This window comes from Dinoponera quadriceps, unplaced genomic scaffold, assembly GCF_001313825.1.
Source record: "Dinoponera quadriceps isolate SergipeBrazil2010 unplaced genomic scaffold, ASM131382v1 scaffold566, whole genome shotgun sequence".
NCBI classification, from domain to species: domain Eukaryota; kingdom Metazoa; phylum Arthropoda; class Insecta; order Hymenoptera; family Formicidae; genus Dinoponera; species Dinoponera quadriceps.
Window position 1 is genome coordinate 3685830 of NW_014555972.1, and position 16437 is coordinate 3702266.

The following is a 16437-nucleotide window of genomic DNA, read 5'->3' on the forward strand; positions in this document are numbered from 1 at the left end:
CCGCATCGTGCACATCGTATTTTACGCGGATGCTCCCCCCCCCCCCCCCCCCCCCCNCCCCCCCGCCCCCCGTTTCGCGAACAGAAGAAACTAGAAACAGCTTTAATACATCATGGAAAGAGAACGGAGTATTTGTTAAGTTCAGTCACTGTAACGTTGCCGCTTGGCACGCTTGCTTGGCATTGCGATTAATAATTCATACATCGTACTATTATTTTGGCCGAGATAAAAAGCGTTGCTAATAAATGAACGGATCTGCGAGTAAATTTTTAATATTATGCGCAACCGGTTATATTCTCCTAACGTTTATTCAAACGGCGCGTTTTTATTCCCATCAATCATTTACCACTCGTTCACCGTCAGATCTATTTCGGCCCGCCGCGAAGTGTATCGAGACGGAAATTATTCTGCCGAAATAGTGCCTTCGGTTTTTTCGTTGTTGACTGTAATTAACGATGTAACGTTAGCGAATTAACGATTTAGCAATGTAACATCGTTAATCATCTCGTTAACACGTTGAGTGCCGCTTGGGCCATCGGTTGGACTTCCCCCGTTCAGCCTGCATAACGCATGTTTTACTTTGGAGCTCAACGTGTTAAATTCAAATCTAATAAATGCCGAGTTTAATGGAAAAATTCGAGAATAAAGATCTGACGGGAAACATCTAATCTAATAAAATATCCAGTCTGGTGAAATGAAATCTAGCCTAAGGAATTGATCGAGAACCGAGTTGTGGCGCGACCGGACTCAGGATTTTGTTACATGCGCAGGTATCTCGGAGACATGGGACTGGTGGAGCGAGAGACCGAGATGCAAGAATTAAACGCTTCCAGACCCGGAAGATCGAGGGATCTGTTCGGAGTGCAATTGGAGGTAAGAACCGCGCACGAACGACTCGGGCGATTCGCGATCACGGCGCAAATCGCCGAGGGACGCTCGTTCGCACGAAGACCTTGAGAGTCCGTAATAATCGGGAAAGAGAGAAGCGAGCGTAACTTAATGCGCGATCTCCAATATCCTTGTCGAGGGCGAGGATACATTCGATCCGGGATCGGCTGTCCATTCACCCGAGAGCACACACCGACTTCAATGGTCACTTTTGCCCGCGATCGTAGTGTAGGCCAGTGAGAGGCCCGACCCAGAAAACTCGTGTCGGTTCTGATACAACGACGAGGCAGCCACCTGAAACCGAAACGGCCAAGGAAAGTTCGTCCGTTGCACTCTCCTCCTCGCTGTCACGGCGATCAATCTCGACACGCTCGTACCTTTCTCCGCGTGTTCGTCGGCCGATAGATCGTAACGAGTAAAAGCGCGCACTAGAGCTGCTCTTTTTCCCCACGTTCTTGCCTTGTCGGTGTCTAGGTCGCGCAAGCGAGCGAGCGTTGAATAATTGCGCGCGAGAAGGATTCAACAACGGAGCGTAATTGCGCTGACGTTTATCGGATGGTAAAGAAAAGACGGAGAAAAAGTGACCGCAAAAGTCTCTCTCTTTTTATACGCAATTTTTTTTTACCGTGGTACACGTATCTCCGAACTCATTGTACTGTGAAATCAATTCGTAGCCTTCGAATAAAGAGGATGGAAATTATCTGAGCGATGAAATTATTTTTGTGCAATCATTGCACGCTTTTTTTAACAAAACGACAGTCACGAGAATAAGGCTGCTTCTGTAAAAGTTTGATAAAAATTTAGTGCCGATAAATGAAATCGAGTGAATATGAGAATCCGAAAATTTGCGAGGAGAAGTCACGCCTTGACGGAGGTAGCTCACTGAAAAAAAGGATTTGGTAACAACTGCCTAGGTTCGGTTAAATGGTTTCAAGTAAATTGTTTGATTATTATAACCAAATCACTTAGTACCGTGTATGTTATATGGTATTAGAATACAGTGTGAAATAATTTGGTTGCAGTAACCAAGCAATTTTAATTGAAACTATTTAATAACTGTTATCAAATCGTTTTTTCCAGTATTCTATTTGGGTTGAGATTAATGCGGAGGAACGTACGCGCGAGTGTTGCATGAGCAGGCGACTTATAGCGGGAGACAGAAACGAGAGAAGGCGTAACTATAATTATGACATGGTAATTAAGGTGCAAAGCCGTACGATCATAAATGAATGCAGCAATAACTACGGGGTAGAGGCGGTCATGCGACGACTTTTCGTGAATTATCGAACAAACGTAGAAGCGACGGCCGTCTGCTTTCGCGTAATTTCACGACAGGATACCCGCGCGCGAATTACGCCGCGAGTATTCCGCCGCCCGTTCGTCCGTCCCCGCGGTTATTACCGGCGACGGTCCAATTAGCCGAGCGCGCGCGTTAGCTTAATTTGATCGATGCGTTTGTAACGAGTTACGGGCGATACGATTCGCGACGAGATACGATTCAAGAAATGCCGCGTGAAACCAGCGCCGCGACCGCACTCCCCGGGGACATTGAACGCCGCTGAACTCCCGCCGAACGTTTCTCACCGCAGCAATTCGCACGTGATCGATACTCGTTCGACGACCAACTCGTCGGGCGCGCTGTCCATCTTGCGAAATGACACGCTCGCACACCCGGGGTGTCGTGCGCGCTCGACGGGGGAAGGAAAAGGGAGAAGAAGGAGTGGAAGAGAAGTACGAAAAGGACGGACGTATTTCGTAAGTTTTCCACGCGTGCGTATCGTGGCGAATTGTGGCATCCGGTTACGGTCTCGTGAATCCAGGACCGTTTTCACTTTTGCGTTGATCACGAGGGATTATCGTGATCGTCACAAGCTCGGGGGACCAACGAGCTGTCCCCCGACTTCCTGCGCGATCCCGCTGAGCGAGCCGCGTTCAAAGGAAAATAATGGTTAATGTTACTGAAATTATAGTGATTTTCGGCGCCAATTATATTTTCTTCTTGTTCTGGTAAAAAAAGGAAAATAGTAGTAGCAATATGCACGCGAGATTATCATTATTAACACTGTAGCAACTAGGGGTGCTGTGATACTACTGATATAATACCGGCATCGATATTTTGCCTTCAACATCGAGCATTTTTGCATGGATATTTTCATTCGATATTCGTGCTCGTATCGGTATTATTTTGTCTCGATATCTTCTCGGTATCTTTTTGTTTTCTTAATTTAACAAGCGCAAATTCATGAACATTAACGTCAATGCTACGGGATAATTCAGCCTCGCATAACGAGCCACGGAGGAGCGCGACGCTGAGCGAGCATAATGGTCTCAAGGAGGAAGAGCGAACGAGCGATTAGCATAGCGCCCTGAAGGCGCGTCACGGGCGAAAGGATAATTAGATTAGCTGACACGAGGTGTCTACGTCACGTCTTCTCTTTTCGTCGTCGCGAATAATACGCGGACGTTGATCTTGTTAGTCGCTGCGCGTCGTCGCCGAGTCGTCGGTGATTTTGATTAGTCCGCCGATCGGATCGCGCGCACGAATCGCGCTCACTCAAAAACGTTGAAGAGCGTCTCGCTCGGATTTCTCCGGCGGGCTCGCCGATTAATGCGCTTCATTACGGATAATATCGTCCGTTTCGATCGCGCCGTATAACGTTCCGGCGTAACGGAATCGCAGTCGAGAAAGGATCTAATCGAAAGTGAAATTAAGGACCGTCGAACGAGTCGGAAGTCGCGCGATTCACCCGCTTCGCGATCCACGCGCGGCTTTCATTCCGAGGACAATGCATATATGACGTTCGGCGATCGAGACAGCTAATGGAATATACGTTACGAAAGAGTAAATCTGCAAGGCAAAACGGTGCAAGGTGCAACTATCAGTTATGATCTCGATTGAAAAGAACAGTCACGCCTCGGAAATAACACGCTTACTAATATTGCCCGAACGACCTCGATTGTCGGACTCGCTATGGTAAAGGACAGATATCATTTTTCTCAATTAAATTCGTTCAAATCAACTCTCACGATCTTTGATTGATTTCTATCTAAGATTTCAGTATTTCTCAAACAAATTGTATCGCTTTTAGTATTATTATTCTTTATTTAATTTTGTTTAATTTAATCTTGAAAATTGCCTTCGTCTTTCAAGTGGAGTCGGATGTGTACACAGATTAACGCCGCATTAAGAAACACGCTAATTACAACGAGGTAGACGCTCGCTGGGATTCTACGTGTCGGTAGCCTAATCGTATGTCGCGACACGGAGTCGCATACAACGAGACGCCGAGAGTTATTATTCGAAAGTAAAACCGCGGGAGATCCTTGAAATAATTGCGCGGTTTGCGTGCTGCGTTTCAGGGCTAATTAAAGAAAACAGGAACACGAAGCTCGAATACTCTACGGAAGGTTTGATTCGCCGCCGTCGTTGTCGTCGTCCTCGCCATGATTTGATTCACACACTTCGTGCATTTTCATCTGAAGTTACGTGAATCTTTTTTTCGCAGGATGATGCGAAGAAAAACGTTGCGGCCAAATGTCGCCCGTAAAAAGATCGTCGCGCGGTTTACACATGTCCATCGAAATTTTATGTTATTCGCGCGCGCCCCGCCGCGGTGTTTTACGTGCGTACGCACACTGCACATCCAAGTGTGTCGTTGTTGCACGCGTGTAATTTCGCTCAAGCTCCTTCCCCGCGTTTCTTGTCGTTTAAATCACAACGCGCGCCTTAATTTAACACGTTTGAATGTCTCCAGCCGCGAGATGCCGGGCGTGCTTCACACATGTGACCGCGATAAAACATCGATAACAATTTAATTACGCATAATTGAATGAGGTTACGTGTAACGTGTTCGATTCGACACGCGGCGCTCGCTAAAGACGATTCTTTTATTTTCGCGATCTCAAGCGGGAGGGAGGGAGGAAGGGGACGCACCGAGTCCGCACTATGTGAGTATGCGTGGTTACGATAGACAGGATAATAACTCAGTGCCTTCATAATCAGCATCATATCGCGGCATGATCTTTAATAAGCGGAGTCAGTATACCAAGAAGTTGCGGGGTTTTATTTCGACAGAGAATGGTCCGTCCGTCCGTCCGTCCTGTATCCGTTTTACGACACGACGCGGCCGCATCTGTCGGCCGCAGTTGTTAAAGCGAAATAATTTCATGGGATTACAGTTTGTATTTTAATATCGACGCGATACTCGCTCGATAAGCGGGAGAGGCAACCGTGATAAAACGGGCGGTAATAAGGATAGTCGTTACTGCGATGTAAACCGCGGCCGCGCAATAAAATCGAGAGAACGCGGCCGGAGCATTTTGCTAATACTTCAAGCGGCCTCGCCGGGAGCGCCTTTCCGTGCGTATCGCGTTTAATAGTAATAATCTCCTGCTAATTACGAACCGATTAATCGACGATTTCACCGAGTTAATCCGATGCGCCAAGTTGCGCCGGGGTTTACCGGGCTCGTTCGAAGCTACGATTTACTTTCAATCATTCGCGAGGTTCCTCCATTTTTTAGACGTTCGATCCGCCACGGTGGATGCACTAATTCGTACACGGAACATTAAACTTATACTTTTTTTTTTTCGTGCGGTTACACAAGTGTGATTTCTTTTCTTCTGTCTAAAGGGAAATTTTTCCGGTTACTTAACATAATAATAATAATAATAATAGCATGTGCAATTTTAATGATTCATCCAATACACACACGCGCGTCGTATCGAGACCGGAAGTTGGCCGTGCGGCCGTGTTGACTGATCGTAATCCCCTTTCGAGCGTTGCAACAGTACAGTGCTCTCGGTTTCGTTTCGATCGTGCCGAGTCGATCTTTTAATCTCTTTAGAGCGGCTCAATCCAACGGAACTTCGCCAATAAAAGTTCACGCTGACCGAAGCTTGATTTGATAGTCGCTACCGTTACTAGCGCGAGAAAAGAAGAGAGAGAGAGAGAGAGAGAGAGAGGGAGCGAGAGAACTAGAAAGAGCGAGACTCCGGGCAGCAACTCCGTGGCTGAAGACTTATGGCCGAAGTTCGCTCAAACTAAGATAGCCCGGTAACGAATACTCTCTCACGCGTTCTGGTCCCAAGCAGCGTTCGGAAACTTCCGGTGATCGCGTGAACGTAATCGGTCGCGCCGCGCTGCGCCGTGATTCCCGACTGATAGCGAGCCCTCGAAGGGTTCCCCGAGGTCCGACTGCTGCTCGGGAAACCGCTCCTCTCGTGCAACGGGACGGACCGTAGACGAAAGTCACATACATGAAATCTCACGAGAGGAAGCGTCTTCCTTTGAGAGCTCTCCGGGGAGGCTTAATCGAACAATTGAAAATGGCGAGAAAGAAAGTGACGAGAGGAAAACTGCACGCGACTCGCTCCTCGAGGTAGACCCTCTCGGGTTATAACAAGCACATAGATGGAACGTAGAATTTTCAGGAAATCTCTCTCTCTCTCTCTCTCTCTCTCGCTCTCTCTCTCGCTCTCTTCGTATTTCCTTTCTCGCGTTATATTTCTTTGTGTCCATTTTATTATTCTATTTAATTCACGTTTTTAGATAGTCATCTTTAGAATGTTAATAAACGCTCTTATCTATTTATACAGTGTGAGACAATAATTATTAACCTATTATAGTAATATAATTAAATTATTAATATAACTCTCTTTCAAATTCTTTTTACCTGACCACGTTTCTCGCTCGGATACGCGCAACTCGCGGTAACGAAGTACCCTCGGACAAACTCGGTTTTCCGCGTAACGAGATTCCATTGTGCATCGGGCGTGCCGCGTATCGATGGTCTGCAATTTTCTAGATTTATCTTCAGAACTATCGTGCATTTTTGGAACTGTCGGAAGAAAAAAGGAAAAGAAAATTCGCTAAAGTCACGATACACAATGCGAAAAGTTGCGTCCGCCGCGCGGAGAGAATCGTTCACTTTTCAGGCGGGTTTGCGACTTGCGAAATCTTTAAGCGCGAACGCACGGATCGGGAACTACTTCTGTAACTGTATAGTGGTGCACGAATGTGGCAATTTCCGTTGCGATTTACGTCGGGTTGCGTAATAAGCAAAACTCACGGCAGCGCTCAGCTCGGCTCGGAGAAATTATAATTTTATTATCGCACGCCTCTGCGTGCTTTGACTCATCATCATGATGCGTTACGCATCGTGCCGAGATGCACAGGACGAGATAAAGTTTAAATCGTTATTACGCGTAAAAAAAAAAGAAGCGATCAGCATAAAAAAATTCTAAATCATTAAGGCAACGATGAGAAACTTATGCGCAGATACCTCTCGGATATTTTTTATCGTCATTTTTAATCTCTCATTGTGCGCTCGGCTTAGAAATTTTTATCAATTTTCCTTCTATGCCGCTACAAACATATATAAATATGAAGAGACTTTCGGTTGGGAAATGATTAAGAACTCACTTATTCCGGCTGCGGTACAATATAATTTAAATTCCGTCTCGAAGTGCGCGCGAATGTTCAACGTGCCGCACGATGCGGTCGTAAAGCGCGGGGATGCCCTCGACGTATTCTTTCGCGGGTTACGCGCACGTGTAGAAACGCAATTAACCCACTCCTCTCCAACGAGACCTGTAAATCCCCCTTGTCTTGAAGCGCACTTGCATTAAAAGCAAGATGTGTGGAAAAATGTGCGATGAAAAAAACGCAGTTTCTCTTCCGCGGCAAGATAGTTTCATTGTCGATTGATATTTCAGGGCGTACCTCGTTTAGAAAGCGTTCGGACACAATTTTCGACAGCGACGGTGATTAATGGAACGAGAGTTCGGCCAGTTTCGAGTGTGGAAAAAACTATCTTCAAAGCAGTGCTTCGCTTTTTTTCCTAATAATTGCAAACCACTCGAGCAACATAGACACTTTCTTACATCGTTTACTCTATTATTATTCTTATTAATATAATGTTTATTGAGAATGTAGAACAGCAACGAGTCTTACAATAAATTGCGATTTAGATAGCGTACTTAAAAGGCGGAGCGACAAGTTGAATGCTGTTATCTCGACTTGGAGATGTATAAAAATAACGTGAAATAAGACGAACATGAAGGTGGAAATACAGTTCCAGTGACTCCGGGAAAAGTCAGTCTCTACATTTCATTTTCCCGCCCCGCAGGATTCCCCGTGTAGATTTTAATTGAAGTAGCGAGAGAAACTGCAAGCTCTCGACGCGCACGAAGGTAACACACGCAAGGTAGGGAAAAGGAGAGAAATGTGGAACGTCTTGGGAATATCTCTCGATTTTACACGAGCGGTCTCCGGGCGCCGGGCCGGTTAACGACGCGCCGAAGAAGCAGAAGAAGAGAAGCGGCATTCGCACGCATTCGCGGCCCCGCGAAGCTTCCATCTCCGACGTCGCGGAATTAGCATAATCCGACAATAATAACTCACATAATCGTAGGAAGTTCAGCGCTTTCGGCCAATTACAGCGGGGCATATTCGCGATCCGCGACGCGGAGAGCGAAGCTTAGGCGAGTCGCCGAGCGGCTCGTATCTCAGCGCGTTTATCTATTCAGGTATCTTCTTACCTGAGCGCGTGTACGCATACGTGAGCACCAGGTGTCCGTACGCTACAAGAGCGCGAACTATTTCACGTGTGTACGCGCGCGAGAGAGCGCGCGCGTGCTTAGGTGCCCCGCTGCTGCACGCGTCGCTGCGTGCAAAAAGAGATTCGCGCGCGTACGTAGGTAGGCGGGCAGGTAAGCGCGAAATCGCACGCGTGAAATCGGATGCGGCGCGTTATTAGCGCTCGCGAATCAAATCGATGGGATCCGTAGAGTCCTTATAATAAGAGTCTGGGTACGTCGCTGTGGTCGCCATGCCTGGAATAAACCGGAAGTTCACAACCGTAATACGCGAATAATGTTGCAATATTATTCGAATAAATTCATAATTAATCACAATGTGAAACTCACTTTTCTTCTAAGATTTTTCGTAGACTTCGCAGATGGCAAATCTTTGCTTGTGTTGTCACTCAATTGGTCACTTTGGTTGCTTTCCAGTAAAACACACAATTCGACACAAGTCTAGTTATATCATCATTTGTTGTCACCATATGTTTATTTCACATTTGATAAAGAAGAAGATAACAAATGATACACCCAGATTTATGTCGATTATTGTCTATTGCTGGAAAGTAGCCTTTGACATATTCCAGCCGGAAGCTTGGGCCGAAAGTGGCGGCGCTAATTATAAATCAGGCATACAGGCGTCTAGATTCTTATTATAGAGACTCTATTGGGATCGGTATGAACGAGAGCACGAATTGAATTTCTACGCTGCACGGCGCTCCCAAAGCGTTCGATAACGAATGAGTTTTTTTTCTTCTTCATCGGTCTATTAATACGTTGACTATCATGGAGTCACCAATGACCGATGCTATAATATCATCGTATTTCAATTATTCAAATCGTTTGTTGAATCAAATATCCGCTTGTTTGCTCTATCCTAAAGGACAAATTTGTCTCAATTAAAGAAATTTTATTAAATTTAAAGAAATTTTTTCCTCTGTGTATATGGTCGATAGGAAGCCAGTGAAACTAATAGGAAGCTAATGAATATACGTATCGTGAATTGCAATTCATTTACCGTATGTTGGGTGAGTTAAGCTTGAGCTGTGAACGTTGAATTAATCAGTGAAAATCGTGGCAGTCGACGTGTTAATGGCATTCACGTTCGAAATCTAGGTCTAGCTTTTCCGATGGAAAGTGTTACGAAAACGCTACGTAGTACTCACGCTACATCACGCAAGTCAATCTGTACAATTTAACGCGATAATTGCACTGTTTTTACCTAGCAAATTTTTAATTTTTTTTTTGTGAGAGTACAGATTCTTCTTATTGTCGTCCTTAATCTCTAATCGTGCGCTTACGTTAAAAAGTTTTATCAATTTTGCATATCTCGCTGCTGTAAATTTATAAGTACGAATATTTTTCCGTCAAAAATTATTAAGAATATATTAGAATTCATAATAGACGCGACTGGTGGCCGATAAAGTGAGCGTTAAATCTCAATACCAACATACGATTACCGAAGGAAAAACTGCATCGCCGTCGGTTGATATGGTAGGGACGTTTTCTCTCCTTCTTGCTTATCTAACGCGTTCTTGCACGGTAAAAGAGTATAACGGTTGTAACAGCTGCTTTTGCGGCTGTAAAGAATCGCGGAGGTAAATAGGAGAAAGCGGCAAGCTCTCTTTTACCGGAAGAAAGTCATGTTGCGACTTCGCGAAGTAGTTGCAATTGTCGCTCGAAGCAACGTCTTGCAGAAAGTATCGAGGTGTCGATTGTTTCAAAGAGACATATAATTTCTTTAAGATAATTGTTGACTGTAAAGTCATGTTATAAAAACGCAAAACGTGAATTTTACGTTGAAAATATAACTTTTTATCCTTATTCTTCTTTGGTCTTTGTTAAATGATACAGTTATAAGTGATAATATATGATAATATTTCTAAATGATTAAGTTTACTAAGCTTTGCCGACGAATAATAAAATTTCATATTTTGAGTTTGGATAAATAATTTGCATCAAATAATTAACAATCAAATTTCGCAAAATATTGCTTCGAGATATAATAATAGCGATTATTTCGCGATATACAACGTGACTTTCTTTCAGTAAAAACGAACTTGCGTTTTTCTCTATTTGACTATATTGATTAATAAAGTTAATTAATCTTTATCCTCTGTATCATGTGACCTACAAAAGCTTCATTATATATCCGGACAATGTGTAGCTTGATTATGACGCGCTACTTCAGGATTAATTTTGAAAATTTTTCTCTATTATATTTCATTTCGTACACGAACAAATTTATGACAACATACAACATATTTCTATACACTATTTGCGTCTTGTTGTGCTAGCACTGAATTCATCAACTAATATGCTTCAATATTAGAGTGGGCGATTGCCATTGTTCCCTTCACCTATAATTTTGCGTCGCGCCATATCGGAATACGAACATATCACAATAATTGCGTCTAATTATTACTGTCAAACGCGAGACTGCCGAGATCATTTTCTTAGTTACCAAATGCTGTTTCAGGTCACTTCGTTACTGCTGGAAGGCGAGCGCCGCAAATTGGCAGTCCTGCAAAGGGAATTGCAAGCAGCCCTCGAGGAAGGTGGGAGTGTAAAGGTGAAGGAGAAGCAACGACAGGAGTTACTGCACGCTATATCGTGAGTTCCCTTTGAAAAAAATTTTCAAACGATAGACGTAAGACGGGTAAGAAATAAAAAGTACCTTTGCACACTTTATCTGAGATAATTCTACATAAATCGGGAAATTGTTGCTACACAATTTACGCGCTTCTCAGACTTGAGTTTGTATGAATATGAATAAAAATAGCACGCCTTTGTTCGAGTTAAAAATATCTCATCGAATTGGGTCATCCTTCACGTATAATTAAACCAATTTTCCCAAGTAGAATTTTCCTCATTTACGAAATAATACTTTCTTTATTTTCTTTGCCTTAAATCATTTTACACGAATCTCTTTCCGTGGAAAAAGAGAGAAGGTTTTTCTTTTTTCATAATTTCACGTACATGCCGAGGGAAATAATTATATGTGTAATGAAGACTTCCGAATAATACATTCACTAAGAGGCGGCTGAAACGCGCATTTTTCCGTTAGTGCCGACTCTCCCGTGGGATACGCGGGAGCTTAACTTTTACAAGATTTAGCGAGAGGGTACTCCCGTGACGGAGTAACAGTTTTATCGCGGCACTTTTACATTTTTGCATCAGAAAGTGTTGCATCGCGTTATCTTCAGCATACTCTGCATAATGTTTAAGCGAACGTAACGAGCGTAATTGCGTCCTAACGAAGCTCAACTCGTTAATACTAAGGTTTAAACAAACTTTTCAGTTTGCCGTATATACATATACATATGTACAGCGCTGCGAGTTTCGCAACTTGTACATTATCGCGTAGTCGCGCGCAATTCAATTTCGCGATTTACCGTAAATAACTCGCGTCGGGTATATAATGAATCGACTCGGCACCTCTCTCTCTCTCTCTCTCTCTCGCTCTTTATTTCGCGAAACGCTCTCTCGAAATTATTCTCGCCCGCTCGCGCCCGTATATGCCAGGCGGAAAAGAGCAACGCCTTGAGAAAGAGTGCCGGTCAGCGGGACGTGAGCCTCTTTATTTCGCGCGTTCCAACACAAGCAGAGCTGTTTGCACAGCTCCGTCCTCGCGTTTGCGGTCTCCCGCGCCGTGTGTTTGCGCAAGCTGGCCGCACCAGTGTCCCCTTCATTATACGGTACTGATAAATTCACGAGACAGCGGATATCGCGCCACGAAATTTCGCGATCCTCTCTCTGCCTCGCCTCGGAGACAATGACGTGGTTGAAGTAACGATTGCTCGGAGGCTGCGCACGCAAACGAGAGGTCCTCGTGAGACGAAAAGATACATTCGCTTTGTCTTTCCTTCGCGTTTTGTTTTAATCGTCTGCGATCGTATAAGGTGAAATATATTATACTCCGGTTTGGTCGCGCGCGGATATCGAACGGACGTAAATAGAATGAAAGTGATAAATCTCACGTTTCTCGATACCGATAAGAACTTGCTCACATATTCCGTTCGATCAAGCCGGCCGTAATAACACATCCGATCCTGGCTAAGGCGAAAGGTAGAAACCGCACGAAGGAGAAGGATTTCGAGTCGTAAAAAGTAAAACAGCGAGGCGCGGAAATCGAATGTGTAACCTTCTCGCTCGAGAATCGATTCTACAGCGGGAAACCTCGCGGAGAAAGAAGCGGCGAATCGCTCGGTAACGCTTATGCGTATTTGTTCAACGGTATATCAACGTTACGTATAACGCGAGAGCGCTCATCGTGTTGGATATTAAACGACGAATTACATATTCGGTATGAATTTTCGTTCGCGATTTCACAAGGTCGCCCCGGAGACCGAGCGAAATTTTGAATTCGAAGAATTGCGCTCGTCGCGCTCGACACGCGGCTCAATTACTCATCCACCTGCTCAAATCCCTCAACAATCTTATTTCGCCGCCATTGTCCCGCGCACATCTCATATCGCGATGTAATGTGCATTGTGTCAGTCTGGACAAATTTAATAAATTCTGCTTCGAAACGTCCGACGTTATTAATACTTCCTTTGCTTTCCTCCAAAACGGATCGAGGTATTATCTTTTGAGGTATATAACGTGCCGAATATTAACGAGAACAAGACGAGAAACGCGATATAACAGTTCTGACGAGGAAAATTGATTCGAAACCGACCGGAGGAATCTACCTGGGAAAATAAACGCGAGAATTCAGCGACACTCCACGTAATACGTAAAATAAAATGACACATTCTCGGCGAACGAGATGTCCCGCTTTTAATCTTTTCAGGCACGAATTTATTAATATCAGAAAAGACTGATTTAATTTTAAAGCGACACAAATATGACATCGTATAAATCATACGACGAGATTCCTCCTTTCCTCGTCGTGTAATTTTCTGGTGAATATTTATTCACGATAACGTTCGTTTTATCCGTGTCGACAATGTTGGAATTCGGAAAAGAAAAAAACTGGGCGTTTCTAAATATTTACATATGTGCCAGTATCCACGGGATGAATGCTGATAAAAATGACTCTACGGATATTCAATCTAGTTTCGAAACGCCCGGAGCGCTGCGAGAGAGAAGTGCCATTTAGTTTCGTTAATATCCCCTCGCCCCGTGTTCCGTACAGAGTACGATATATTGGCATGGTCTTTGTAGGCAAGATTAGCATGTTATCGCCGGCGCGCCGGACGTGTTAAAGCGTCTTGCAACCGCTTTCAAAATCAGCTTAATCGACAAAAAAGCCCGCGCGCGATACCTCGCCGTTCAATTAATTCCTCTCCCGAAACTTTACTGCACCGTCAAACTCCCGGAGAATTTCCCGGATGCACGGAGGGGAACTCGGGGGGTTCGCTCCTACTATGCTCTCACTTGGTCTCGCGTGCGAGTACAAGATCCGCGCGTGGAAGAAGGCGAAACGAGCGAGCGAACGAACGTGAAAGCCCTAATTTATAAGACCGTTTGCTTTCCCGTAATTGCCAAAGTTGCTCGCGCGCGAGCAACTTTTTCAGTTTGTAAATCACCGGCTTCGAGGGTCCCTCGGAAAATGTGCCAGTGGGCCGTGAGGGTGCCATCTTCTTCTCGTTATAGCGGCTCGCAGCCAAGGGATCCGGGAGGACGGTGGCCAAACTGCCCTCACGATCTCGCAGTTTCTCGCGCGAGGAGCACGCCCGACGCGACGGGCATATCTGACGGATTATCTCGCGCGAACTTTTAAATCATCCCGCAACGCGGAATCAACCTTCCTGCTCGAACCTCTTCAGGGATGAATTGATTAAAATCAGGAGAACATGATTTCATTTTAAAGAGACATAAGTGCGACATCTATCAATTATGTGACGAGATTTCTCTTTTTTCTGCGAGTTTTTCTGACGAGCGTTTATTCACAGTAATGTCCGTTGTAATCTTGTCGGCAGTGTCTGAATTAAAAAGAAAAATCGAACGTATGTAAAAGTAACATATAAGTGTCAGTATCTCTGAAGAGGTTAAGGGAAAATTCAATCGACGACAGTCACTATGTCGAAATGTCTTCAAGTAAGATCTCACTCAGAAACGAGTGAATATTCACTGGAAGCGATAGTGAAGATATTACCACTCGGCATCGTGAATGTTTTACTCATACTTAAAGCGGATTCTGACTCTATATACGAATATTTCAATCGATTCCAGTGATTTTGTTCTTGTGACTGTAAAATACATTAAACTCACTCTTTAATTTCGAGCGGACGATTCAGAGCGAAGAATTCACCTCGTGTGAATAGGAAATCACTCAAATTCGAACAATCTGATCGTCACTTTACTCATTGATTGAAAAATTTCACTGCAAGAAATTGAGAGAGAAAAAATACGACGTATCACATCTGCACTCTCGCAAATTGGCGCCGCTTCGCCGTCATTTGATTCTCCACGTAACTTAATTTCGTTATATACTTAATTTAACGACGCGGAAAAAGCTCGTTTTTTTAAGTACCCGCGCGCTTACGCACCGTTATGAGACGCTTGCAAATTACTTCTTCCGTCACGTCGCTTGTCCGCAGGAAAATTCAAGGGCAACACGAGCAACTCGACAAGGAGTACAGGATTCACGCCGCCGGTGTTCTTCTGTGCAACTCGAGGGGCTCCGGAAAGGTAAGGACACCGTTATTCTTTCCTCTTTTATTTATTTCTTTCTTTTGCTTGCGAGTCGCGGAAGACAAACGATCTTCTCGATTATCGCCGCGCAACCAATTATCGTCCCGCGCGAAATTCCAGCGCTGCTTGCCTGCACAGCCGGCATTCGACGAGCTTTTCTCGTTTCACTCTTGAAATCGGGGTCGATCGTCCTGGTCGGGATAACGATGTCGCACTAATCGACATTCTCGTCAAAAGTACTTCCCTCACGAGCGTTTTACCGCCCGTCCGAGTCCACGCGGATAATGCGAGATAGCTTCGGTCTGAAAATCGCGCCCTCGTTCAAGGAACAAGCGCGCCGGATTCGAACTTTTCGCAAATATGTATATAAATTCGGAGGACGGTAAAAATGAGTCGACGATGCACAGACAGATATAGACGATCCATCAAATTGATAAACGCGTATCGCGTGTCATAAGCGGTCACGTAAAAACACCGGTGCGCGTTTTCAATTGCGAAGGTGATCGATTGCCAATTTTACTTCTCTCTCTCTCTTTTTTATTTGTATGGTAATTCCCGCACCGTCGTGCTTGCGCCCTTATCTCTGACAGTCACGCGTGCAAATAAATTGCATATCCACGTATTTTTCATTTGCAACGTTAATGCGGAATGAAAATTAATTGTCCTGCCTTCCGACGACTATTACATCTATTTATTCGTCTTTTTTATTATTATTTTTTCCCCGGACGACATTTTCTACCGGTGCGCGCGTCGCGCTTGGCATTTATCATAGATAAATAAGAATCGCACTCAGTCGAACGGAGAGACCGCCGGGGAAACCGAGAAAATATCGTCGCGGCTTACGCTCCGCACTCATTTCTTACTCAGCTTTCGAATCGCGAGATCGCACGGGAGAGATCCCCGAGATTTTTGCGCGGTCACAACGGACGAACGATCGGATCAACGCGTCCCTTATCCCCCTCCTGCGGGAAGTTATTACCATGGAAAAAAGAAGGAACGGCGCGCGCGAGGCCCCTTTTTCTGAAAATCTCATTGGTCCTGTCTCTTTGTTGCTACGCTCGATATCTGTAACAATCACTTTGCTCCCGGGAACTCTCAGGAAGCTTTAGTAAGCTCCGGTAAGCTGTTATTAGACTTGGTGCATAATAGACTGCCTGCTCGCTCCTCCGTTCCGCTTTGCATCGCTTCTCGTACTTCCAAACGGCGCGCCAGTGTCGCTTTATTCCTTTCATTAAATAATTTTAGCGCAACGAAATTCATAAGGGGCCAATACAGCAAGTAGTCTTCGCGGGATGCGCAGCACGCGCCGCTTACTTATCCGTG

General features: G+C 44.8%; 1 protein-coding gene across 1 annotated transcript; it reads left to right on the top strand.

The window, feature by feature from the left end:
- Window positions 1-783: 783 nt before the first annotated feature.
- On the top strand, window positions 784-16236 carry LOC106746227. The gene is made up of 4 exons (XM_014622553.1): window positions 784-873; window positions 10952-11085; window positions 15021-15110; window positions 16203-16236. The coding sequence occupies exons 1-4, from the start codon at window positions 784-786 to the stop codon at window positions 16234-16236; spliced, it is 348 nt and encodes a 115-aa protein (XP_014478039.1).
- The last annotated feature ends 201 nt before the right edge of the window (window positions 16237-16437 follow it).

Bases quoted from the DNA above. Each gene is read 5' to 3' on its own strand.
- LOC106746227 (XM_014622553.1), top strand. From the start codon at position 784: ATGGGACTGGTGGAGCGAGAGACCGAGATGCAAGAATTAAACGCTTCC. The intron at 874-10,951 runs GTAAGAACCGCG...ATGCTGTTTCAG, and splicing joins TGTTCGGAGTGCAATTGGAG to GTCACTTCGTTACTGCTGGA. The intron at 15,111-16,202 runs GGTAAGGACACC...ACTTTGCTCCCG, and splicing joins AACTCGAGGGGCTCCGGAAA to GGAACTCTCAGGAAGCTTTA.